Genomic DNA, 27559 nt, shown 5'->3' on the forward strand with positions numbered 1-27559 from the left:
TGGGCATTTTTGTGCCTTTATTTGATAGAGGAGGATAGTGGACAGAGTTGGAAACAGGGATGAGAATGGGGGAGAGACATGCGGTGGGGGGCCTCAGGCTGGATTTGAGCCCGGGCCGTCTGCGTACATGGGGCGCGCCTTAACCACTCGGCCACCTGCGCCCCAGATTTATGCATTTTAATCTCATCTCTTGTTGCCCCCCCCGAGAAAAGTTCACTGCCAATGTGATTTTGCCATCTAGACAGTATCTCCTCATCTGCTCTGTTAAGTGAAACATAAATATAACTTTTGCATCTTCATGTGATGTTAAAACGAAAAGAATTAGCCACCTAGTGATTTCAAATGGACTTGGCTGCACCCTCTTTAAGTTAACCTTTGCTTTAGATTAGAATTTGTACTGATCTTATTCTTTACAATGACAAATTATTTTCTCATTTTGCTTTACTAGCTTTTACTGAAATGTCAAACATTTGTCTTGATTACTCATATGAAGTAAATTCTTCTCCTTCACAAGAAAGACAAGGTCAAAAAAGTATGATTTATTTGGGTCAGTCAGAATGAGTTGATACAAGCACTTGGCCGTTCAGACTGCTGAGAGTTTGGTCAGCTCAGGCGTCACTTTCCTGTCTCTAAATCCACACATGCTTGAGAAAAAAAACAACTACAAGCTTTTCCCTTTGTTCATTAGCATTACACGCCTGCCAGAAAATGAGCTTCATAATAATTAACACAAGACAATACCACATAACAAGAGGTCCCACTCAATCATTAACGTGTATTATTAGACATTACCACATGCAGACTGAAATGCTATTTCAACAAACAAATCCCATCACACGTATGAAGGGGAGTCATTGTCAATAGATATTCTGTATTTAAAAAACACATGGGAGGTGCCTGTTCACATTGGTTACCAATGTTAGCATTACTCAGATGTTTGACTCGTAGCTTTTTATAAAGAAAGATGACTAAATCTGCTTCTCTGTGCCTTCCAAAACTTTCAATCTGCAAATTTCTGTAATCAAAACCTGCCCAAAAAATAAAATTCATGATTAATTTCACATAGTTGCAGGTTAAAAAAAATCAGTAAAGAAGTGCATACAAAACAAAATAAATTGAGTGCTGACTGTCCACCCCCAGATCAGGCAATGTAGATTTTTTTATCACAACGTTGTTTTGCTTGTTTCTCTGCCGGCTTTAAAAAAATCTCTTCTGCTCAATTGCGTACATCTTTCCTGCTGGAATCTTCCGGAAAAATAAACTGTTGCCTCTGCTCATGTTTCCCTGCAACAAAGAAATGAGAAAATCTTAGTAGGTGCTTGTTTTATCAGTATACATTTCACCATTTAAAAATAATTTCATACTTATTCCAAGAACAAGAAGTTGCTTGGTGCTCAAAGCTCAAAGAAGCAATGGACCTGATCAGCATCAAAAACACATCATGTATTCACATTTCTACATATTTATACTTCAGCTATTCTTTCCATTTCCACTGTGAAGCCATGCTTTTGTGATGGATGCAGTATGTGGTTTTGCATTTTCTGCTGAAACAGTCAAGGCCCTCCCTGAAAGAGACGTATGGATGGTAGCATAATGTTGCTCTGCACACATGGACAAAATTGTTGGTAACCTTCTGTTAAAGAAAGACAACCCACAATGTAAAAAAAACTTAAAACTGACAACAGTAATAATAAAAAATGTACTGAAATTAGCTAATGAAAATCAGACATTGCTTTTAAATTGTGGATCAACGGAATGGTTTTACAAAACAAACTAATAAAACAGGCCTAGACAAAAACCATGGTAGCCTTAACTTCATATTTTGTTGCACAAACTTTCAAGGCAATCACTGCAATCAAGGGATTTCTGTAACTCTCATTGGCACCTGTCCCAGGTATTTTGGCCCACTCATCGTGAGCAAACTTCTCCAGCTGTCTCATGTTTGAAGGGAACCTTCTCCAGACTGCATGTTTCAGCTCCTTCCACAGATGTTAAATAGGATCTAGATAAGATCTTCTATGAAGAAGGCCACTTCAGAACAGTCCAGTGTTGTCTTCTTAGCCATTCTTGGCTGTTTTTAGCTCTGTGTCTGGGCTCATTATCCTGGTGGAGGACCCATGACCTGCAACTGAGAGCAAGCTTTCTGACACTGGGCAGCACATTTGGCTCCAGAATGCTTTGACAGTATTGATATTTCATTGGAAACAGCACAGATTTAAGAGACCCTGTGCCAGATGTAGCAAAGCAGACCAAGAACATCACTAAGCCTCCTCCATGCTTCTTAGTAGCTACAGTCTTCTCTTCTCTGGATGCTTCATTTCTGTGTCTGTGGACATAGAGCTGATGGGATTGTCCAAAAAGCTCCAATTTTGTCTCATCTGTCCAGCAGCTTTGTGGCGTGTGTCAGTATGCAAATTTCAGTCTGTTTTTTAATGATTTGCTTCCAACAGTGCCGTCTTCCTCCATTAGGTCCACTTTGGCTCAAACAGAGATGATGGTGCATTCTGACACTGATGTACCTCGATCTTGGAGGTGACCTCTAATCTCTTTGGAAGTTGTTTTGGGCTTTTTGGTTACCATTCATATTATCAGTCTCGTCAATTTATCAATTTTCCTCTTGTGGCCACGTCCAGCGAGGCCAGCTACAGTCCTGTGGACCTTAAACTTCTGAATAATCTAATAAAACTGTAGTCACAGGAACATCAAGCTGCTTGGAGATGGTCTTACAGCCTTTGACTTTAACATGCTTGTCTATAACTGCCTTGCTTATCTTCTGGGACAACTGTCTCCTTAGCTTTCTGTGGTCTATGTTCAGTGTGGTCCACACCATGATACCAAACAGCACAGTGACTACTTTCAGCCTTTAAACAGACTGACTGATTACAATTCTTAAGAGACCTGTGATGCTAATTACAGGACACACCTTAGTTTACCTTTGGTCACATTATTTTACATCTTTTCTAATGGTACCATACATATTGTCCAGGCCACTTTCATTAGTTTGTCTCTTAGAATGATTCTGTGGAACCACAATTCAAAAGCAATGCCTCATTTTCATCAGTTAATTTCCAGTACATTGTTGTATATTATTATTTTTGTCTGTTTCAAGTAATTTCAGTGTCCAAAATTCTGTTAAAACCATGGGTTTTTAACAGAAGGGTAACAACAATTTTGTCCATGTTTAGCACAGATAGTTCCTTTCCAGATGTTAGAGCTGCCCACGCCATAGGCACTTAATGCAACCCCATTCCATCAGAGATGCAGGCTTTAGAAGTGACCCAGGAGAACAAACTGGATGCTCCCTCTTCTCTTTAAACTGCAGGACACGGGATCTATGGTTTCCAATAAGAATTTAAAATTTTGATTCATCTGACCACAGAAAAAATCTAATTTCTAATTTGCCTTAGTCCATTTTAAATGAGCTTGGACCGAAGTAGATGCTGGTGTTTCTGGATCATGTTCACTCAGGGCTTCTTCTTTACATGACACTACTTTAACTTGCATTTGATTGCACGGTGAACTGTGTTGACAGACAGTGATTCCTGGAAGTGTTCCTGAGTCTATGAAGTGAATCCAGTACAGAATCATCCCTGTTTTTAACGCAGTGTTGCCTGAGGGCCAGAGGCATTCCAGTATTTACTTCCAGCCTTGTCTCTTACTTACAGAGATTTCTTCAGATTCTCTGAATCTTTAGATGATATTACGGACTGTTGATGGAGGGATAGTCAAAGTTTCACAATATAACATGGAGGAACATCTTTCTGAAATTGTTCCACAATGTTTAGACGTAGTTTTTTGCAGATTGGTGAAAGTCTGCCCATCTTTACATCTGATACACCCTGCCTCTCAGCAATGCTCCTTTTACAGCCAGTCATGTTACTGACCTGTTGCCAACTTACTTTTAATTGAAAAATCTAGCTCCTCCAGCTGGTTTTCATTCTTCACACTTCCTTTCCAGCCTGTCCCTACTTTTTAAAATTGTGTTGCTACCATTAAATTTAAAATGAGCTAATATTTTCATGAAATGTTAAAAATGTCTCTGTTTAACATCTGATAAAATATGGGTTTATGATATTTGCATTTTACACAGCACCTAATTTTGGAGGGGGGAGGAGAGGTGTATATGCAGGGGGATATTTCTTTAGAGTACTATGAAACCTGTTGAAGGTGTTTGTGTATTTACCTCTCTGCTTAGATGCCTCCAGCAGTCCACCCAGGTGGGGTATACAGATGCATAGGGGGGCAGGCCTCCAGCGAGCCTGTGAGGACAGTACATGTCAAAGTCTGCATGTTCAAACACATCAGAGAGTTTAATACAGCTAATAAGCCGACAACTCACCCGCAGTTATTGACAGCCATGAGGTTTGACACCAAAACAAAAGGGTACGTGAGCATACTGGCAAAGAACTGAAGGACAAAAAAAAGATCAAACAGTGATACAGAAACAGACCAGCTGGTGTACTGCTGATGTTGATCACACTTACCCCTGTCACAGCCTGAGAGCAGTTCTTGATTTCTCCTGTGTGACTCATCTGTACACAACAGATGTATTAACAGTGTTAGCATGGATGTCAAAGCACAGGAGGCAGTACAAGTGGTTAAAAGGCTTCCACAAAGTTCTGTCCATTTCAGGGATTGTATTCAGTAAGATCACGTTCTGATGGTGCATTCAACAACACATGATGGGTGTTCAGATAAGAAGTGGCTGCACTTTAGGAAAGCTGTGTTTCCATCAGGGGGTCCGGTTTGATAAGGTTTGGTCAGCTAAACACCAAAATTGTTTGCGTTTCCACAGACACCCGTGCCCTTGCTTGGCGGGCGGGCTGTAAAGGCAATGAACGTGACATCACAGTCTGCGTGAGTCAGCTGGTCCAGCCGCAGAGTTATAGAAATGATGAGTGACAGAAATCAGTTGGGAATAACCATTAAACAGCTTTATTTCAGCTGAAAGTGCTTTAAAAAACAAAACAAAAAAAAAAAAAACTACGTCTTAATTATGTTAACCCCTGTCAGTACTAGGGGTGCAAAGGTACAGGTAACCCACAGTATGGTACATACCTCTGTTTTGGGCCACGGTTTTCAGTTCAGTTTCGGTACAAGTTTAGTGTGTAAAGAGAAGTTTTTTCTCCCAAAAGTATCTCTTTATTTTGCTTGTCATTAAAAACTGCATTTTATAGTAAACAAATTTGAGTATCACTGGTGTACTGAATAATATAACACTTTTTTTCAATTTCTGATAAAAATTGATTGGTGAATAATATGTCCTTTATAGCTGTAAGTCATAACCGCCAAGCATTCAGGTCTATTTAGAAATGTTTAAACTAACTCTTCTTTTATTGAATAGGCTATCAATGCTTAAAAACTGTTTGTCTTGTCTAACCTTTACTCAAACTGTACATTTTAATGCTCTACAAATCAAACCTTTCATTCCACTAGTCTACCACATCTCTATTTTACTACACTATGCACTCATTGCCACAATAACAATAATAATAAAAAAAAAACAAAAACATTTTGATTATTTTGAAAGTAGGCTACTTTAAACGCAGTTTACAGCAGACTGAGATGTAAAAAGCTGCATCAGTAAAATAAAAACTATCTCATCCTCTTTAAGGACATCCATATTTAAAACACTCAAAAGAAATCTGTCAACACGTTTGCTGTAATTTAGAAAAATAGTTTGTTGGATTGTTTTGTGCGCTTTTATTTTCATATGAGCTCTGACAGTGTTGGACGCGACGCACAGATGAGCATTCACGTAAATGTGTGTGCATTGGTGGGCGAGTGTGTGTCTCTGCTCTATGTGCTGTTGACAAATAGCAGGGACATGCAGCTGATGGATGTGTGATGGTGAGACGAGAAGGAGACATCAGTTTGGATCTCTGTTGAGTCCAAATATCCCAGATTTAAGCAGACATTAGTCTGTTTTTCACCTGTTTTCACTGCTCCTCACAGAGCAGACTTCCGTGTTTTGCAGCCAGGGGCCAAGCAGCTGTGTTGTGTGCTGACGTAACATCAGTACAACCCCCTATTGTTGTGTGTGTAGCTCCACCTTTTTGGTACGGATAGGTAAGGTTGGTACCCCTATGGAAGGGTACCAAAAAGTGGGACGGTACGGGCTGTTTTTTTTTGGACCCTTCCAACTTTTGCTCTATGGGAACGCAAAAAAATGCGTGACCTTGAATAGCAGGAGTAGGTGCTAAGTTGGTTGCATGACACATTTACTCTGCTCAGTTGTATCTAAAGTTGTGTAAATTTTGTGTTGTTTATATTCTATACTGACACTGCCTTAATATTTCTTATCACATTCAGTTTTAGTTCCTTGTTGGCCAAAGTACTGCTCATTTTATTCTTTTTCCATGTTAACAATTTAGTACCACAACAACAAGTCAAATTCCTTGTATGTGTAAATCTATTTGGCAATTGAACCACACTTATTCTGGTTATTTATGGTCCAGAGCAGATTAAGTGTTGAAATGTAAAAATCTAAATTTAAATCCCTGGACAGAACATAAAGCAAGTGACTGGATGGTGTAGAAGAAGCAGAATACCGAGTCATCGATGGCATATGTATTGATGACATGGGCCAGGAGGTTACAAATCCACAGAGCCAGGACATCACCGAGCAGGCGAGGAATCAAACCGCTGAAAACAAACACATAGAAATAATTATATAACTGATTTAAACTTCATTAAGAATAGTAAACACAATCAGTTTATTAGGTGTATCTGTTTACATTGTATAAATATTTAGGTGTACACCTGGATAATAAGTTGGACTGGTCTAAAAACATAGACTTCATCTACAAAAAGGGGCAGAGCCACCTCTTTTGCCTCAGAAGACTTCGATCAATAGACATCTGAAGTAAGATGCTGCAGATGTTTTATCAGTCTGTGGTGGCAAGTGTTCTGTTTTAAGCTGCAGTCTGCTGGGGAAGCAGTGTAAAACACAAGGATGCAAGGCATCTGAACAAACTGGTTAAAAAAGCTGGCTCTGTGGTCGGAATCAAATTGAATTCATAGGAGGATGATGTAGAGAGACGCGCACTGAGCAAGGTGGAGGCCATTCTGAGAAAAATGGATCATCCACTTCATATCTCCCTCAACGAGCAAAGAAACAACGGTTATGGACGGCTCCTACCCCTGCACTGCAGGACAGAAAGATTTAGAAAATCTTTCATACCATCAGCAATTAGACTGTATAATTCTAAAGTAAACAGATGAGACTCCCAGACAATTGAATTTCCCTTCAGCGATAAATAAAATTCTTGTATTGTATTGTATTGTATTGTATTGTAAGGAATGTGTGGTTATGTGGTATTTAAAAATAGCCATGGTTACAGCTATGATTTGACCATTTCTTGAATTTCCTGTGGGATTAGCTATCTATCTCTATCTATGAAGACTGTTCAGTACTTTTCAGTTCTGTTCAGTTCTCAGACTTGTACTGTATTTTGTTCTTTTTCTTTTTGAAAATTGGAAGAAGTTAGGAGAAGAGCCTTTTTTATGAGAAATTATCTCCCAGGAAGAAAGAAAACTCATCAAAAACTCGGAAAAACATTCAACTGAAAAACAAAAAGGTTACAGAACTGCCAGGCTAGCAGTTAGCCTCTCGGTCTGAACAGTTCTGATGGTGGGACTTCAAATAAGGAGAGGAGGACTCAAATGAGTAACAAAAAGAGAACCAAAAAGTTGGAGGAAGGATTTGTGAAAAATTTGGCAAAAAAACCCCAAACAAACAAACAAACAAAAGACAACTATCAAGCTAGCTTATTTTTAGCCAGCTTAAATTCAGATCTAACAGCCCGCTACAAACACATTGGCACTGGCAACACGAGAGCCTACTGCGGAATCAAACACGATGGAAGAAGAGCACAGCATCCCCTCTACTCCTTCCTTGGACTGCCAGCCCCCTGCCAGACTGATTCTGAGCCTGACAAAAAAAAATATATATATATATATATTTTTTTTTTTAAAAAAAAAAAAAAAAAAAAAAAAAAAAGAAAACATGAACTTTATTATTATCAGCAATCATGTTTAATCTTATTGTTAGGAATTAGCATGATAGAGTCCCTCTTCCTTTCTTTTCTCTTTGTAAATTGTTTTGGACTGGTTTTCATGTGGGAAATAAACACAGGGTTAAGCCGTGTTGGAATATATATAATATCAGAGGGCAAAATATAGAGATGCCAAGAAGCAACTGAAGGAGAGAGGAATAAAGGCGCGAGTGCTTTTTCCTGCAAGGCTGAAGATCATAGAGGTAGGAGGAAAGATGAAGGTGTTTCGTGATCCCCGACACGCAGAAGAGGGACTGCGTGATTATGGAGTTACCATGGAGACGACGCCCAGAGAGCCCGAATGGGATTCCATGTTGAAGGCTGCCGGGGGGGAGTCAGTGCGCTGGAGGGGCGCAAACCCGGCTAAGGAGATGATGTCTATCGTAAAGACATTATTGAGCGTGATTAAAAAGCATGAAGACGGAGACAAGGAAGAGAAGGAGATGGGAGAGGAAGAAGGTGAAGAGGAGCTGGAGCATGAAGATTTTGAGAGACTTAGGTACTCTAAAGCCAAATGACCTTATCATCAGGTAAAACTTTTTTGAGGTTTGACTACACTGAATATAAACTTCATGATTTTGAATTGGATGTAGATCCAGAACACCATGTATTTAATACTATTTGTGATACAAGTGAATATTATACTGGGGATCAATTAAACAACAGTGTTGATTTGGATAACAAATTTTTGTTAATACATTTTAATTGCAGAAGTCTTCATACAAACTTGATCAGATTGACGAATTTTTACATAAAGTTAGAAATAAGTTTAAAGTGATAGCCCTTTCAGAAACATGGTTGAAACAAGAGAAAGGTACTGATTTTCACATGGATGGTTATGATTTGCATTATGTTAACAGAACAAATAAGAAGGGAGGGGGCATGGCACTATTCTGTGACAGTAGTATGAAATGTAGGCCAGATGAAAAGATGACTACTGTAATTAATGACTTAATGGAATGTATAACTGTCGAATTTGAACTTATAAAAATGAAAAATATTGTCGTCTCATGCATTTATAGATCACCAGGGTCGGATATTCAGATATTCAAGGACAAATTGGAAGAATTAATAAATAGGTTAAATGAAAACAAAACCTATATTCTTTGTGGAGACCACAACATAAATCTGTTGAAGGCATCCACACATAGCGCAACATCTGATATTTTGGATACATTATACAGTAGAGGTTTATACCCAGTGATTACGAAGCCTAGTAGGATCACTTCAACTGGTGCCTCATTAATAGATAATATATATATAAATGTACTGGACGACAATGTTAAGAGTGGGTTAGTTATAAATGATATAACTGACCATTTACCTATATTTGTAACTTATGGCTGTCATATAGAAACAAAGAAGGAGGAGAATGTTCATCGGTATCTAAGAGCGAGGACTGATGAAACAGTAGATAAGTTCAGGAATTACCTCCTTAGGGAAGAAAGGGCTGGTGTGTATGTTGAAGATGTTAACGAGGCTTGTGAGGTTTTTCTGAACAAGTACTTGAAATTGTATGATGAGAATTGCCCACAAGTACAATATAAGAGAACAAATAAATATGTGAAAAAGCCATGGATAACAAAGGGTTTGCAGAAGGCATGTAAAAAGAAAAATAATTTATACAGAGATTTCATGAAATTTAGGACACATGAAGCAGAAAAGAAATATAAGGTATATAAAAATAAGTTGACAGCCATATTGAGACAAGCAAAAAAAGACTATTACAGCAAAATGCTAGAGGATAATAAAAACAATACAAAGGGCACATAGAAAATTTTGAAGTAATAGGAAATACCTCTGCATCTACAAGACTCCCTCAGTATCTTATTACTGGTAAGGATGTTATAGGGAATATGGATGAAATAGCAGATGAATTTAATTCTTTTTTGGAAAGATTGGACCTAATCTTGCAAACTCAATAGAGAAACATGAAGGGCAAATAGGAATTGCTTGGAATGGTGAAAGCAGGGTTTCACAATCCATGTTCCTCAATGAGGTGAGCAAAGAGGATATTAGAACTATAGTAGCAAAATGTAAAAACAAGACGTCTACAGACAGTAATGGAATTCAAATGATCATAGTGAAAAGACTATTGATTGCATAACAAAGCCTTTAAGTTACATTTATAATCTTTCTTTTTGCAAAGGAATTTTTTCCAGATCAAATGAAGATGGCAAAGGTCATTCCATTGTTTAAAGCGGGAGACAAAAAGAACCTCACTAGTTATAGACCAGTATCTACTGTCACAGTTTTCTAAGTTAATTGAGAAATTATTCGTACAAAAATTCAATTATTTTATTGAGAAACATAATTTGTTAAATGAAAGCCAATATGGCTTTCAAGGAAATTGTTCTACAGCTCTAGCATTAATGAACATAATAGAGGAAATTACAGCTGCAACAGACAACAAAAAATACACAATAGGAGTGTTTATTGTTTTAAAGAAAGCATTTGATACATTAGATTACAATATTTTAATTTCAAAATTATATTCTTATGGTTTGAGTGGAGTTGTTTTAGATTGGTTGAAAAGTTATTTATATAATAGACAACAGTATGTACAGTTTGCTGGGAAAATATCTAATTGTTTACATATTGAATGTGGAGTACCACAAGACTCGGTCTTGGGGCCACAATGATTTATTTTATATATTAATGATTTATGTGATGTATCAAAGATCTTGGAGTTTATTCTATTCGCAGATGATACAAGCTTTCTTATTTCAGGAGATGATTTAAAAATTTTAACAGAGTATAGAGAATGAGATGGTTAAACTCAAAAAATGGTTTGATATGAATAAATTGTCTGTAAATTGGAGTAAAACTAAGTTTATGGTGTTCACAAATAGAAAAAAGGATGAAAACATCTCGTTGTCTATTAATGGAGTTGTGATCGAAAAGGTGTCAGAAATTAGTTTTTGGGTGTAATAGTGGATGAAAATTTAATATGGAAACCACATATTGCTTATATTCAGAATAAGGTGTCAAAAAATATTTCTGTTTTAAGAAAAGCAAAATATGTATTAGATTATAAATCAATGAGGACTTTGTATTGTTCACTAACTATGCCATATTTGAGTAATTGTAGTTAAATTAGGGGAAACACCTATATTAGCAGCACAAAGCCATTGTTTTTGTTACAGAAAAGAGCTATAAGAATAATGTACAATGTTGATTTCAGGGAACATACAAATGAGTTGTTTGTATAGTCAGGTTTGTTGAAGTTTAAAGAGATGGTTGAATTAGGGACATTATTGGTTTTGTTCAGAGCAAGAAGTGGACTGTTGCCTGCAAATCTGCAGAGGTTATTTGTTTTAGTTTCACAGGATGACAAGCATCGAAGAAAATTTAATTTCAAACAACAAATGGCGAGGACTAATACAAAACAGATGTGTATTTCTGTTGTTAGTGTGAAAATGTGAAATTCACTGACAGTAGAAGAAAAGGGCTGTAAAAACATTTTTCAGTTTAAGAAGATGTATAAGCAGAGAATAGGGAAATTATATAAAAGCATGTCGTGATGGAATAGCTTTATTTATGGATTTTTCAGTTTTGTTTATTTTAATTGGACTCATGTACACAGGTTTATTATAATGTCAATTCGTCTGATGTAAGCGGTTACTTGTTTTAGAAAGGTGCAGTTATTATAAGTTCGCTTCATCCTGCTCCTTTCCAATCACTGTATTGGAATGAATAAATAAAATGAAAATGAAAATGAATATCCGACCGTCTTGAATGCACCATGACAGCAGTGTGCGCAAAGCTGTGGCTATGTCACCTTTAAATGACATCAGAAGACTCAGGTAGTGGGGAACGCTGCTACTGGAAGGAGAAGACGCCAACTCAGACTCTATAGCAAACCAAATCCCACAGATCTGAATGAACTAGTCATTGTTTTTGAGTTATACCCCAACCAAAATAAAACTGAACTGAAAGAAAGCTTGGGCTTGCCGAACCACGCAACGCTTGCAGGATGAACTAGGCCGAAGGCCCTGATGACAGCGGCGTGCAGGTGAACTTACCCAGCTTGTGTTTCCAATACTGAAAACCAGTCCTGTTTTCTTTCCTTTTTCTTAAATTCACTAGATGTTAGGGCTTGAGTTTTTTACATTGTTTATTAACCCGGGTTCAGCCCGTAACATAATATCTGATCGAATAAAAAAAAAAAGAGATGTAATAATTATTTTATACCCAGCCCTACCATAGAGGTTAATTATTGGTAAAATGCAGACATAATGCCAGGCCCTACCATATCACTTTCTTATTGGTAAAATGCAGATATAACTACTATAAAATTAGACAAAACTACTGTGCAGTTTAAGTAGATGGGAGAATGTTCAAAGTGTCCCACTATTTTTTGGCTAGTTTAAACCACATCAGAGCCGCCACGCTGCATCTCTGCTGATGTGAACAGAGAGGACAAAGAGGGTCCGCGCAGCAAAAATGTGCCAGACTGCTATCTTTGCTTTTGTCATAATTCAGCATTCTCACAGCAGCATGCACTTCGAATTTGTCCATTTTCCATGTCTGATGAACATCAGGAACTATTATATTGGCACGTGTCAGAATTTTGCCCTGCAGCCACCATCGGCCGATTGCCGATGTTTCACCGATGCATTGGTGCATTAGGCATGCAGATATGGTCAAGATGATGAGCTGAAGTCAAAACTGAACATCAGGATGGGGAAGAAAAGGTGATTTTAAGACGCACTCTCACTAGCCCCAGTTGCCCCGCACCATGCTGAAGCACACTTTCACTTTCCCACTCCCCAGATACCGTTAACCTGCACTCACACAGCTCTGAAACAAACTGGGCCTGAGCATGATTAAGTCATCCGGACACATTATGAAATTTGCAGTTTACAACATGCATCACAACACACAGTCTGCACAGTGGAGAAACATGTGCATAGATAACAGGTACTCTGTGGCTTATTTTGAACCGTTTTGGCCAGATATGGCACTCTGACACTCTGCAATAGTTTAAAATGTAAGTTAAGAGAAATGGTCACATAGTTTGATTATTACTCATGTTGTGTGTGTGTCTTTTGTGTGTATACAACAAAGCACTGTGCCAAAGCCCACCTCCCCCATCCATTCAAAAGCCAAGGAAGAGTATCATGTATAAGCACCATCTAGTTGATGTCCAGATTGTTTATATCAAATTTTGAATATAATGAAGCATCTTGTACAATCTTTACAGACGCACTATCAGTGCATCAGGTATTTGTGGCTTCTTTGGGCTGTCTTGATTTTGCATCAAGGTGGAATGAATTTGTAATTCAGGTTGAACCAAGGGTTTAATGTTTTAACAGGAAGTTCTAAAAAAGGTGGAGTACCAAAAGCAAGTGACCATGATTTTGTCTTTAATCACTTTTACTTTGATCAGGAAGAAAAGTTAACTTAAAGTCCCTGTGAGGTCAAATCCAAACTTTGTGTCGTAACACACCAGAAATGTTGGAATACGGTTGCTGTAAACTTGTGAAAACACTGAGATCTTTGTGACCGAATTTTGAATTTAGACTGTAAGAAAGTTGTTGACCTCCTTCCCGGCTTGGTTTTATTTGAGCAGGGCAAATCACCGAGCAGTTCATCTCAGTACAGTCTGATACTAACTGATGTCACTTCTTCATTGAAAGTTAACAGTTAAAATAAAGATTTGTTTCACTTTACAGGGACTTCAAAGAGAAAGAAAGGGTCAAACTCACGCAAAGAATCCCAGTACTCCTTCTTCTCTGTAGACAGTGACAATGGAGTCAAACACTCCACTGAGGACAGAGATAAAAAGAAAATTTTTATGAGTTTCAACAGTTTTCATGTCTTTTCTCATTGGGATTTACCTTTTCAGACTTTACCTGTATTTTGTTTCTCTTCCAATAAATTGGACCATACATCGCAAAGTAATCACTGAAACACAGATAGAGGGGAAATGTTTAACATTCAGAAGTGTACAGAAACACCATGTTATACAAAAACAGATAGAATGTGTCACAGTGGGTCTATTACACAGTCACTGAGAGTCGCATGCATAATGCTGTAGTGAGTAAAAGCTGGGTCAAGTCTTAAAGCAATAAAAGGCAGTCTTTACGCACCATGGAAGGGGTGTGTGACAATAGTGGCACAGGAGCGAGCTATCATCTCTTTGGTTGTCTGTGGAGGAGATAACATCAATCAGTGGAGGTTAACAGAGGTCCCAAAACAGAATGAAGACAATGTTGTAGCTGTGTGACAGCTGGGTGTGAGCATGTTTGCTATCAGGTTCACCATACCCAGTGAATGTTTGTGATAAGACAAAGTTGTGTGTTAGCTTGTTTTAATCCCCTTCTGGTGAGTAACAAACGTACTCCTAGTACTCCTGGTTTGTAATAATTTTCAGGTCTTTCTGTAATTTATTCTTGTGATTACAAGCACTAATAAGTAATTGTGATTATTACCAATAGAAATCCGTAAGTGCACCTGCTAGGATTTGTGTCTCAGTTGCGTTTCCACCAGATGTTCCAGTTTGACTGGGTACAGTTTGGTATGGTTCAGTTTTAAAAACCCCAAAATAGTTTACGTTCCTACGGACACCCATACCCTCACTTGATGGGTGGACTGTAGAGGGTATGCATGTGACCAATGCAGTCCCATGCAGTGTGAGTCTGCTGCTCTAGCTGCTGATGTGTAGAAAGGATGAGTGACAGAAATCAGTAGGGAACAGGCATTAAACAGCTTTTCAATAGCTGAAATGTGCTGTTTTTTTTTTTTTTTAAATAACAACAGCTTTTTTATTTGTTGAAATGTGCTGGTTTTTTTAGTACAGTACAGATCCTCAGCTGAAATAATGTGTTTACAGAAATATCTGGAATCGCAACAGTATGTTAATAAAGACACAAGATCTGGGTTGTTACAGTGGATCAGTGGTTCCCAAACATTTTCTTTTGGGTCTCCTTTGGTAAATGAAAATATTTTCAGATCCTCCTTACCCCTCATTGTACGTATTCACATGTAAAAACATGTAAATGTATGACAGAAACACCATTATTCACAATTTTTTGCAAACAAAACTGTTTTTTATTTACCACAACATAAAACCTAAACATTTTGAGTATTAAAAATCCAACTCTCTGAAGATGAGCAATTCCCTGAAAATAAAAAACTCAGCTCTCTGACACACTATCGAGCATGCAAGCTTTGAGAATAAGGAGTACTAAAAGAAATTCATCAATTAAAATACAGAGATTTCTGTAGCTAGAAACAACTCAAAATGTGTCTCACCTCGTTAACAACGTACTGTAGGGAGCCGTCTGCAGCCTTCTGCTGACTGCCCAGCACCTGCACACAGACAAACATTACTACTGCATTTCTTTGAAGACTTGTCTGCATTAATCCAGAAGTACACTGTGCAAATTTCATCTGATATAGACACTAATTTTGAGTCAAGCGACTCTCTTGGAAGTCAGGCTGTCTTTCAATCTAACTAACAGCTGACCACAACCCAACCACAGCCCGACCAGCTGGTCCTGAATGATCAGTTGGATTTCTGCCACATTTGATATTTTGGAGATTTGACTGCGCACACTCCCAGGGTGATAGTAGAGCCAGGAGCAAAATCCTAAACTGTCAGATCTTTAATCATCATGAAAATTGCTGGAATGCTTTTCTAAAAAACATATGTAGATTTAATCTTAAAATCAGCTCGTTTTTATGAATGGCAAATCTTGCAGCATGGCTGCCAAGTGGCTCAAGTGTTAGCGCTTTTGCATCACAGCAAGAAGGGTCCTGACTGAGTTCCAGTTTAATGGGACCTGCCTGTGTGAAGTTTGCATGTTCTTCCACAGCCCAGAGACATGCTTGCTAGGTTAATAGGGGACTTAATTGCCCATAAATCATTAGATCAATTTTTAAAAACATTTTTAATAAAATTTATTTTCAGTTCATTTATTTTAAAAAGTTGAAATTTATTTGCTATCTTCTTAATAAGATTTTATATTTTAACTTTAGTATTTATTTTATTTACATTTTACTTTTCATTATCAATTTATTTTTTATTCAAATTTTACAGTTTCTCTGTTGCTTTTATTTTTTTTTAGCAGAATATATTGGCTGCAGGTGCTTCTGGAAGAACTTTTAATGGCATCACTAAATGCACTTTTAAAAATCAATATGCCAATAAAATAACAAGTAATCATCACATTCACCGCATTCAAAAAGCAAACTGAATTTCATTTAATTCTGTGTTTCTCTTTAAATTAACTATTTCTATTTCAAAAACATAAATGTTGGTATAATAAATGATCATGAAAGTAACATTCTCTTCTTCTTCTTATTGAATTATCAGTAATCACAAGGTTTAAATTGAGAATATACAACAATCTGTAACAATCTGGCCCTCTGTCTCTGGCAACAAAAGTAACGTGGCCCTCTTTGTAACCAACGTTGCCCATACCTGCCCTAATTCAGAGAAAAAACTTATAAATACATGTATGATTTTACCCTCTGTCTATTAGGGCTTCTCAATATAGAATTTCTGCCTTGATTTAGCATTTTTTTCTGCCACACATTGTGACCCACTTGGAAGAGCTTTGGGACCCGCTTTTGGGTCCCAACCCAACAGTTGAGAAGCACTGGTGTAGAACATGTATGGTGGAATGGACCTTTCACAACCCACCTTTAGTTTCACCATGAGGGGGCCCCCTGAAGTTACTCTGTTATCTTTATTTTAATTTTGGTCACTGTTGCCATCTGATTTGCAAAATTTAAAGACGATAAATGGAGGAAATTCTTACCTGGGGTGTGCCTTGTTCCTGACATTTCTGAAACAAAGTGAAAAGTTTACATTTTAAATCTGGACCACACTTGTGAGGCACATTTACATCCTGGCAGACAAAAAAGGAACTTTATCATTATTAACATTAAACAAAGTAAATTTCTACACAAAGAGTCTGTTTACATTCACCTGTTCACCTGTTCAACTGCTCATTAGCATGATCAGCTACTTACATGGCAGCAACCACTGTATTTATGGAGGTGTAAACATCAAAAGACTTTCAGTAAAGTTTTCAGGACAATACATACTGCATCAACAAACTCTTACTTTGAAGGGCTGTTGGTGTGACAATGTTATTCAGTGCTTAACTTGATGTGGATGTTTCTAGCTCACCTGCACAACCTTGCTGTGCACCACAGTGCCGATGGTACCGGCACAGAGCCTTGGACCGAGCCCTTTGAAGAGACCTGCTTTTCCATCAATCTTGATGATGTGTTTTGCTGAATTTGGCAGAAAAGAAATAGGATATTTCATGAACATGAAGCTAAGCAGTCTGATCAGAACTGCAAAAATACCACTGAATACCACCCCATTAAAACCATAGCTGTGCAGGATATGGGGTTAACCGTTGTTTCCCCTACAGCACTGGTTCACCTTTTCCAACAGAAAATGGCAGATTCCCAAAAATAAGAATGAAGTTTCTTTATTTTGTTTCTTACATATCTAAGTAGATCAGCAAAAAAAGATGTAGAGGGAATCAAATCCTTTATTTTGCCTACTGTAATAGAAAAAAAGCGCACTTATCTTTTTTTGGGATAAATTTTAGCCTTCATCTCTTGCAGAGTTTTCAAAAACAGAGCAATGCTTCTACAAGGGTTAAAAAGGGTAGATTCCTCACAAATAAATATGCAGTCAATAATGTTAAGTTTTACAACAGTCAGTTCAAATGCTCCAGAACGCTAAAAGCACAATAAAACAGGTTTGTTAGACCTCCAGGATGAAGCTTTAAGGCAACAAACAGTGAATGTTAACCAAACTTAGTTTGCTCAAAGGACACGTCCACAGGCCACATTCACAAACAATCAAAATTGCCAAGCCTGTCTTTAAAGTTTAAGTGAACCCCCAGCTCAGGGCTAACTCTGCCCACTTCAAGACTTCAAAAAATGCACAGAAAGTGAGCAGTTTGGTACTGTGAGGAGGAAGGCGAAAAGGCCTTTTTTTTTTTTTTTTAAGGACAGGGTTTTCCAGAGAAAGCGGGAGTGACAGTGACTCCCCTTGCCAGAAAGTGAAACAGAGTCCTGCAGCACTGTTGCCCTCAGAGCGATCTTTAGAGGTGGAGGATTTTTCCCCTCCAGAGTCCCCTGAAGCAGGCTGTTTAGACCATTTGCTCCAGCACCGGCGTTACTAAAGCTGGAGCTCTCAGAGCCGAGGCAGTGCAGGCACAGCAGAGGATGGGAGTGGTCTCTGAATGGTAAAGTTGGTCAGAGGCGGTAACATTCTACCTTTTATATAGAGTTTATGATGTAGAAACCATAGACTGTAAAAAGAATTGGACAAAGCCTATGTGATGTCAGCCGTCTGCTAGCAATAGGCAGATTCAAACAGCTTTTGAAGCTGCGGCGGCTTCCATATTGAAATCGTGGTCTCTTTGGATCAACCTCACGACCCACCCACAAAGCTTGACTTCCTGTCAGCAAGCTAGCTAGCATTCTGGTTGACAGAAACATTGCTTCTGCTTGTTGAGTCATCTGTCAATCAAATGAGACACACCAATCAGTCCGCAGTGAGGTTTTTCCTAAATATGATCTAAACCTAACTTGACACGCCAGATGGATTTGTTTCACACATCCACCTGGTAAACCACTAATACAGTGTTTGGGAAAGGGCAGAGCCTTTGAAAAAAAAGCTCAGAATGTGATTGGATGAACATTCTGTCTGTCACATCTTTACGGGCCAATCAGAGCAACAAAACATGTGACATGGCCGCTAGCGAGGTGTGCCCCTGTCGGGAGTAAACTCCATTGAGAACTGCATAACATGAACCATGGCAACTTTAGACATGTCAGTACACGACTTTTGTCGTTTTTGAAAAGAAAGCAACTCACTGCTGTTCTTTGTTGTTCTTTTAACGAAGGAATGTCATCAAGTTCTGATAAAACTGGTGCTTTAGCAGTGTCCACGCTTATCTCTTCAGCCATAACTGCACCGGCCTCTTGTTGCTACTTGCTTATGTCACGACTCTGCTGCGCCCAAAAGTACTGCCCTTCAATGCTGATTGGTCACGTCACTTTTTAACTGGGCCCAAACGGTGAAGATGGGAGCTTTGCAGGATGGATTCACTAGTGAGAAACACGGAAACAGGCGAATCCATCTGCTTTGCAAGGTTAATCAAAACTATTTTGGTACAAAAAAATTCACCTCCCTCACAGTAAGAGCACATAAGAACATTAGTTAATGAGACACATTTGTTTTTTTTTTTTTGTTTTTTTTTTAAGATTTATTTTGGGCTTTTTCGTGCCTTTATTAGAGAGAGGACAGTTGATAGAGTCAGAAACAGGGAAGAGAGCGGGGAGAGATGTGCAGAAAATGGTGGCATGGGTCGGGCTCAAACCTGGGTCACCTGCATACATGGTGCGCGCCTCAACCACTCGACCACCGGTGCCCACATTTGGTTTTTTTTGGAACCAGGCTGTAAACCAGTTTATTTCTAGTGTAAAAAAAAACAGCTGTTTAACATGTGTCCAGATGGGACTTCCGGTGTTCCTGCAGCCAGCCTCAAGAGGACACTCACATTGACTTCAATATTCAGGACCGGAGGTTGCCGCTTGGTAGAAAACTACCAATGGAAGGTTTCTACATCACATAAGCCCTGCCTTCTCTGAAAAGATCTTTCAAAGCAGAGGTCGTAAAATGCAGATTTTTATCAGTTTGGTGCAAATGTCTAAACTAACACCAGCATTGATGTGTTTTATCATATTTCAGTCAGACACCTCAGTGTTAAGCTGAAAAAAATGTTAGTGCTCACTACTTCTTTAAGTACATGGAATTTACTGCACTGTTTTGAGAAATATAATTGCTCCACACAAAATCCAATTGCATTACCAGAGCATAATCAAATTAACTGTAGGCATAATTTAAAAAAATGGGAAGTCCTAGGCACCCAGTAATGGTAGAATTTACAATTTGGTAATTATGTGCGATAGCGATTAAACTAGACAATGTCGTGAAATTATGAGTCTACGTACTTGGTTATCAGTTAAAAATGTAGAGAATAATGATAGTTTAGAAGTATGTTTAAAGTGGGTGTGTGCGTGTTTTTAATGTATTTCTACAAAGCACAGTAGTGGCCCCGTTGTAAACTTAAGGGCCTTTAAACCTTAAACCTGCAGGCAGCACTGTAAACCTTTCAAGTACTACTTAATGCAAAATAATTGCAGGGTTATGCAGTTATGTAATTGCACAGCCTGACACTGCAATTGAGACAAGAATGATCATACAGTACTTCTCTAAATGCATAAATAACTCGATATGCACAAAAATATCAGCTATAGATTGACATCTGCAGGTAAGTCAAAAGCTTAATTATCAGCACTGGCAGTTATGACATGTTTTTCTATGTACAGCCAGCTGAATGTATTGGCAGAATGTATGGATAAGCTTGTGTGGTTTAAAGCAGAATCGGTGGACCATCTTCAGCTCCTTTGACTAAAAAGTGTGCTTCAAGGACTTAAGTTCTGAGCTTCAGCTAGATTGATTATTTACACGTCGTCCTTAAAAATGAAAAAATAACTGCCTTTTGGTTTTGACTAAAATAAGTTTGGAAATGTCAGCATATCAGATATTGGTAAAAAAAAAAGCATCAATATACATCTCTTTAAATAGAAAAAAATATCATATAATGAAAATGTCTTGTAACTGTTAAAGCTTCTTAATTTTGGTTTAATTGATCATTCATTGTTGTCAGAATGTATTGCCTCTTGTATGTATTACAATCTCATTTTCTGTAACAGACTCACCGTAAGCAAAGAGTCCAGGAAGTTGGTACACTTGCCTGCCAAACAGGTTCCTGCCCAGGCTGGGAGGGAGTGGTTCATGTCCTACCTATCGACACACACAATATAAAAGCAGAGATAAGCAAATGCAATGTAACTGCTCTTTATGAGCCCTGCTATGAAGCTGAAGAACAGTCCTCCATCATCATTATCAGTCCCAGCATAGGCATCAGCCAAGATTTAACACACAAGCAGACATTTAAAGGGATACTTCAACATTTTGGCAAATTCGTCCATTGCCATAATTCCTTTAGTCTTCGTAATAGGTTTGTTTCCTTTAGTTGTCGGTGCAAGCTGTTTCTAGATCTGGGGGGACCGATATACCAGCTGCATGGCTAATGCTATGGAGACAGACGGAATTTTTGGCTTTCCCTCATCAATCCCATCAAATACACAACCCAACAACTCCAAAATGCTCTCATGGACAAGTTGTGACCACCACGCTTATTTAATGTCTGTTTAAAAAGAAACAACACCATCAATATAAGACAACCCATCACTTTATGAAGTGCACATGTTAAACTCCTCAGTAACACAAATATCTAACCTTCAAAACCTAATCTTCTAAATTCAAAGAAAAGGGTAGTTATTTCACATTTGTATAACCAGCATTTCTCAGTCTTCTATTTCACTAACAGGAAAGATGTTTGATTACGGTGTAATTAATGCAAGACAGGACTTTTTTCTTTGACTCTTGGCACTAGGGATGCACCAAAATGAAAATTCTTGACTGAAACCGAAAACCCAAAAATGAGAAAACCAAGGCCGAAAACCGAAAGACCGAAAGAAATTATTATGCCAATTGGGCTATTAGTACCATTGCATTTATGGCTATGACTGTGTACTTACCTTACTAAAATCAATTGCAGTTGCATAAACTACTATTAATGCTTCAAAGAACAAATCAATTACAACATTATGTAAATATTTATTAAGCACTGACATTCCAACAATGCAGAATATAAAATAAAATAAAATATTAAATAAAATGTTTAACTTGACCCCACTCATGCATACATTAAATCTGGAGTTCTCTGATGGAAAGTAATTTTAGTTTTTTGTCAGGGGAACTACAATGAGACTAAAATTAAATGCAGTTGTTGTTGCACAATCAAAATCCATGAAATTTCTCCACTAAATTAAAAAAACATCAGAACACAACACATCTGTGGCTCCTCTGTCTCTCAGCTGTAGAAAGCAGGGATCTTAGGTTTTGCAGAGTGCATGAAACACACATGTATGATTTTGTACCAGATTAAGACAAAGAGAAAAATGTTTGGACTCAGAGTTTTGACTAAATATAAGGACTTTTTGGGGACTAAATCTGCACAAAAAAATATAAAGGGTAAAAATTACTAAAATATGACTAAAACTAATGAATGTTTTAATCTCAAGACAAAGACTAAAATTAAATTAGCTGCCAATATCAACACTGGTAAATGCTGCTGCTTTTCTGCATAAAACTATGCAATTACCTCACAAATACACTGAAAGTAATCAGTAGCACACTGTGAAAGACTGATTGCACATTTCATCCCAAAACAGCTGCTGCAGCAAAGAGCAAATTTGACTGCACCAGTTTTGGGCATCAAAAGTAGCTACTTTGAGTAGATTTAGAGACCAGTAATTTAGCTTTTACTGAAGTTAATTTTAACCAAAGTAACTGTAATTTTACTCAAGTATGCCAGTCTTCTTCTTCCTCCATCTCTGGCAAACATGACCAGGGGCATGGCAGTTTAGCCTACTTGCACAAGAATAACAATAATCATTTCAAAATAAATAATAAACTGGTTTTAAACAATTACTAAGATTTAAAGTGTAAGAAAAGCTTTAAACAGTGAGGCTCGTCTGTATTTTTTAGATAATAGACCATATTATGCCCTGGGACCGAGGTTACAATAGTTTGGATTTTTCATTAGTTTCTATTTTTATTTAGTTTTCACTTTCTGTGGTTGATATCAGTTTAGTTTTTACTAGTTTTGACTGCTGAGTTGTAAGCTTTAGTTTAGTTTTTATTAGTTTTAGTGTTAGTTTTAGTTTTTTATGGATAGATGTCATACATTTTTTAAAACATATTCTAACAGGCTACTCTTCACTTATCATTTTATTTACTTATTGATGATGTTTGAATACAAATCCAGACATTAAACTACCACTGTGTGAAGTCTTAACCAATCAGATCAGGCAATTTTACTCTCCCCAAACTCTGGTATAGGTGCCAGTCAGTATGGTTGTGTCGAAGACTAAAACTAAGGATATTTTGTCTCCATTTTTATTTTAAGTTTTAGTTCAATTTTGTTTTTTGGTTTTTTTTTTTGGTAGAGCTTAGTTTTAGTTAACTAAAATCATTTCTGAATTTTAGTTTTAGTTATTTAGTTAGTTTTAGTTAACTATAACAACCTTGCCAGGGACTGACACACATATTCTGTTGCTTTTTTGGAGCAGTTCACACTGGTAAAAGCTTCCACCTGAGAACAGGCATGTTCTCAAAGATAAATCTGCTTTCACTTTCAGTAGTACGACCCTTTTAGCTATTGGACATCTACTTCAATAATTATGTTGATGACAGAGTAAAATCTGGCTTGTTTTCTCAGACTTGGTGGTTTCAGTTTAACGCCTTTAGTCAAATTGTTGACAGTTTATGTTTTTACTGGCTCTATTTGACTTTAACAGTCTGACAAACCCTAATAATGCTGGCTAAATGATCAACATTGACTTTAGCTAGTCAACAACTGCTAATGTTAGCTCGGTGTGCCAAAGGGCACTAGTATGTAAATGACAAAAATCACTTAAACTGTGCTCAAAGCATAGCTATTGTCACTTGACGTAAATGAGGAAATAAGCTGAGAAACCCCTTTACCTACACACAATAAGTACAAAAAGCACGTTAGCACCGTGTTAGCTTGTCCTGACCTTTTAGTTAGAGTTGAACGAACTCCCTGAGTCTTTCTCCCTGTAGTAAATCACACTGTCACTGGTTGTAAAATGAAAACAGGGGTCGTACGGGGTCTATGATAGAGACAGGAGAAAACAGTTGCTCGGCTACCTAACTGTAATTATTCTGTGAACTATAACCGTATAAACCTTGGCTTGTTTAAAGTACTGTTTTACAAGTTTAAAGACACCGACGGGTGAATAAAGGATTCTGTGAAATTGGGCCAAACGAAATGTTCTAAAGCGGCACTGCATATAAAAACACATTCAACACAAAAACGAGATCTAAACTGGTTTCCACACATCGCTTCCGCCTTCTACAGAGTATTTTGATAACAGAAGGTCATCAGGAGAACAGACGGGACCATAAAGAAGCTCCTGTTTTTTTTTTAATCGCAGCACTTGTTTATGTGAGATAAAGATGAGAGCCGAAGAGTCTGGAAAAAAACATTCACCAAAAGTGTTCAAATCAAGTTCTGTGCTGTACATCCATTCATCGAGGACCTAGCCTAGCGATATTATCACTAAGTTTGACAGTTCCTCTCCGGGTTACCACCGAGTCCGGTCTGGACTGAGAAAACAGAGGACAAAAACCGGGTCTACAGCAGCTCCAGGAGCATGAACAGGTCCACATCATCATCCCAGACCCCTGCCCTCTTACCTGGATCAGGACTTTAATGTACATCAGAGGGTGAGAGAGGACGGTAAGCCCTGATCCCAGTAATACTTGGCCACACGTGTCCGCCATTTTTAGAGAGCCAGGGGAGACAGGAAGCTCTTCTCTGTCGTCTTACCGACGACGCCGAGGTCGTCCATCCTCAGTCACGTCTAAGCGGTGCTGCCACCTAGTGTTCACAAACGATATGGAACCTCCAGGAATGGAAAACTTTGGTCGCTGACAGTGCTAATTTTGGCAGCTATTTTTAGGGCCCAAGCACCGAGTGGTGCGAGGACCTAATTGTAATTGCTAGGATTATTCAAATTACAATTTGCCGTCATTGCATGGACTTTTGAGGCCCTTAACATTTCTGAATTCGCAGGAAACTTTGCACGTACATCCGGGCTCTCGTGAAAATTTCGATATTTTTTGGGTCTCCAACGTGAAAATTCAGAATTGCAAAAATAGCGCCCCTTAACAGTTTTCAAAGTTAAAGCCCCCTCCTTTGACTTTGTCCTAGATTCATCAAATTTTGTGTGCAGGTGCAGCTTGGGGAGATCTAGAAAAAAGCCTCTTGGGCCCACACTCTATCTCCTTACAGAAGAATTCTGGTTGTCAGAATTCTGAGAAAAAAAGTCAGAATTCTGACTTTATTCTTTTACGGAAGAGTATTAGGGCCACTGAAAAAAAAAAATTGAGACAAATTTTTTTTTTTAATTGTACGAAAAAAGTCAGAGTTCTGAGATTAAAGTCAGAATTCTGAGAAAAAAGTCAGAATTCTGAGATTAAAGTCAGAATTCTGAGATTAAAGTCAGAATTCTGAGAAAAAAGTCAGAATTCTGAGATTAAAGTCAGAATTCTGAGAAAAAAGTCAGAATTGTGAGTTTAAAGTCAGAATTCTGAGATTAAAGTCAGAATTGTGAGATTAAAGTCAGAATTCTGAGAAAAAAGTCAGAATTCTGAGTTTAAAGTCAGAATTCTGAGATTAAAGTCAGAATTCTGAGATTAAAGTCAGAATTGTGAGTTCAAAGTCAGAATTCTGAGAAAAAAAGTCAGAATTCTGAGATTAAAGTCAGAATTCTGAGATTAAAGTCAGAATTCTGAGGAAAAAAAGTCAGAATTCTGACTTTATTCTTCAAATGAAAAAAAAGTCTCAAATGTTTTTTTCTCAGAATTCTGACTTTTTTCTCACAAGTGAAAAAAAAAATTTGTCTCAAATTTATTTTTTTTTTCAGTGGCCCTAATACTCTTCCGTAAATCTCTAACAGGAAATCCGCCATTTTAAATAAATATGCAAAAAAAGGGGCTGTTTTTGTCCTTTTCCTGGGGTCATAACTGAACAAACTTGTCCGAGGGATTTCATCTGATCGACTTGTACTTTGGCACAGAGCTACATGAGACATGGATGATGAAAAGTTATTCAGGGTTTTCTCATTAGTCAAAAGGTGTGGCCATGGCGAGCCCTCAAATTTGCATATGATTCTGGTAAACAGGAAGTAGTTTATTACTCAGCCGTGAATTGTCCGATTGGACTCACATTGCTCAGGTATGTTGACGGTCATGGCCTGCACCCATTTATATGGTCATATTTTTTACAGATCAAAGCGCCACCTAGTGGTAACAGGAAATGTCAAGGTTTATGGTGCAAGCCACAGTTAAAAACTATCCAAGATATCCACTTCAAATTTATTTCAGGAAGGACTAAAGAAGTGGATTTAGCTTTGTGAAAAATAAAATTGACTTTTCGTCAGAGGGCGTGGCCTCAGCGGGGCGACAAAGTCAAGAGTCGCCATTTTGTCTCACCAAAAATGTTTAAACAGTCATAACTCTTGTATACATGGTCATATCTGAGACAAATTTCATGTGCTTGATAACAGTCCAGGCCAGAACACATCCATGCTGGAAATTTTGAAAAATTGTACAGCGCCACCCTCTGGCAACAGAAAGTCACGACTCCTGAATTTCACGTCGCAGAACCTACATGGTTGGGCAGATCATTCTGAAAATTCACTCAGGCTGTTCCCAAGGAGTTGGCCTTACACATTTACAATGATCAAAGATCTACGTTAAAGGGCATGGCCATGGCGATTTTTTGTTCGCCATGACAGAGGAAGTAGATTTTTCAAATGGTTATAAGACACCTAGAGCAATGAAACTGGCCAAAAAAAATCTCATTGGATTGCTAAGAAGACTGATATTCATTTTGTAGGCGGGCGTGGCCTATTGGCTCAATGGCGCCCCCTACAAATTTTCAAAAATTCAGCCACCCCAGCTGGTTTAACCCAGGTCTTTGAATTTTGGTGTGCATATATGCCATCATCAGTCCTACAAAAAAGCTATTTGGACCCATGCCCAAATCTCAACAGGAAGTCCACGAGCTTCATTGGATGAAACACGAAGTAGAATTCTCAGGGGCTTGTGATATGTGTAGAGCAATAAAACTTGGCAAAAACATTCTCATTAGCATGCTGAGATGATTGAAGTGATGTTTTTAGGGTGGGTGTGGCCAGTAGGCTCAATGGCGCCCCCTAGAAAATTTTATAAAATTCAGCCCCCCCCCCCCAGCAGGTTTGACCTAGGATTTCGAAACATGTGAGGGCAGATGCGTCATGTCAGGACGCACAAAAAAATCTTCTTGGACCCATATCTTAAGTCAAACAGGAAGTCGGCCATTTTGAATTTTTCGGTAAAACGAGGCATATTTTAGGGGTTGTATTTGAACAAACTCCTCCTAGGGCATTCATCCAAACTACTTCATCTTTGGTGGAGAGCAAGAAGAGATGTCTTAGGTCAAAAGTTATTCAGGGTTTTCTCATTAGTCCAAAGGCATGGCCATGGCGGCCCCTTGAATTGAAATGCTTCATTATGTGATAAAAGTGGCTGGTGATCACTAAAAAGTTTCCATTTATTACAAGATTAGCCAAATCCTGCTGAAATTAGCCCAGAGACATCCCTCAAGGTTGTTATTACTCAGATTTGAAGGTCAAGAGTCCTTACCTAAAATGGTGTGGCGGTGATAATTTTTCTTTCGCCATGTAACAGGAAGTAGAATTATCTAGGGCTTACAAAACTTGTAAAGCCATGAAACTTGTCAGGAAAATACTCA

At 38.1% G+C, this 27559-nt stretch overlaps 1 protein-coding gene across 1 annotated transcript; it reads right to left on the reverse strand.

Annotated features, from left to right (window-relative positions):
• Positions 1–519: 519 nt before the first annotated feature.
• mtch2 (mitochondrial carrier homolog 2) lies at positions 520–24589 on the reverse strand. Its single transcript, XM_041794762.1, has 13 exons — positions 24457–24589; positions 20826–20910; positions 17203–17309; positions 16829–16855; positions 15318–15374; positions 14153–14210; positions 13916–13967; positions 13769–13828; positions 6552–6645; positions 4485–4532; positions 4340–4407; positions 4184–4259; positions 520–1284 (listed from the first exon to the last, which is right to left on the reverse strand). Exons 1-13 carry the CDS (start codon positions 24541–24543, stop codon positions 1198–1200), a joined length of 906 nt encoding a protein of 301 aa, XP_041650696.1. The 5' UTR covers positions 24544–24589; the 3' UTR covers positions 520–1197.
• Between the last annotated feature and the right edge of the window lie 2970 nt (positions 24590–27559).

The sequence above is a fragment of the Cheilinus undulatus genome, linkage group 1 (genome assembly GCF_018320785.1).
Source record: "Cheilinus undulatus linkage group 1, ASM1832078v1, whole genome shotgun sequence".
Classification (NCBI taxonomy): Eukaryota; Metazoa; Chordata; class Actinopteri; order Labriformes; family Labridae; genus Cheilinus; species Cheilinus undulatus.

Bases quoted from the DNA above. Each gene is read 5' to 3' on its own strand.
- mtch2 (XM_041794762.1), bottom strand. From the start codon at position 24,543: ATGGCGGACACGTGTGGCCAAGTATTACTGGGATCAGGGCTTACCGTC. The intron at 20,911-24,456 runs GTAAGAGGGCAG...GTGTGTCGATAG, and splicing joins ACATTAAAGTCCTGATCCAG to GTAGGACATGAACCACTCCC. The intron at 4,260-4,339 runs GTGAGTTGTCGG...CTGTCCTCACAG, and splicing joins ATGGCTGTCAATAACTGCGG to GCTCGCTGGAGGCCTGCCCC.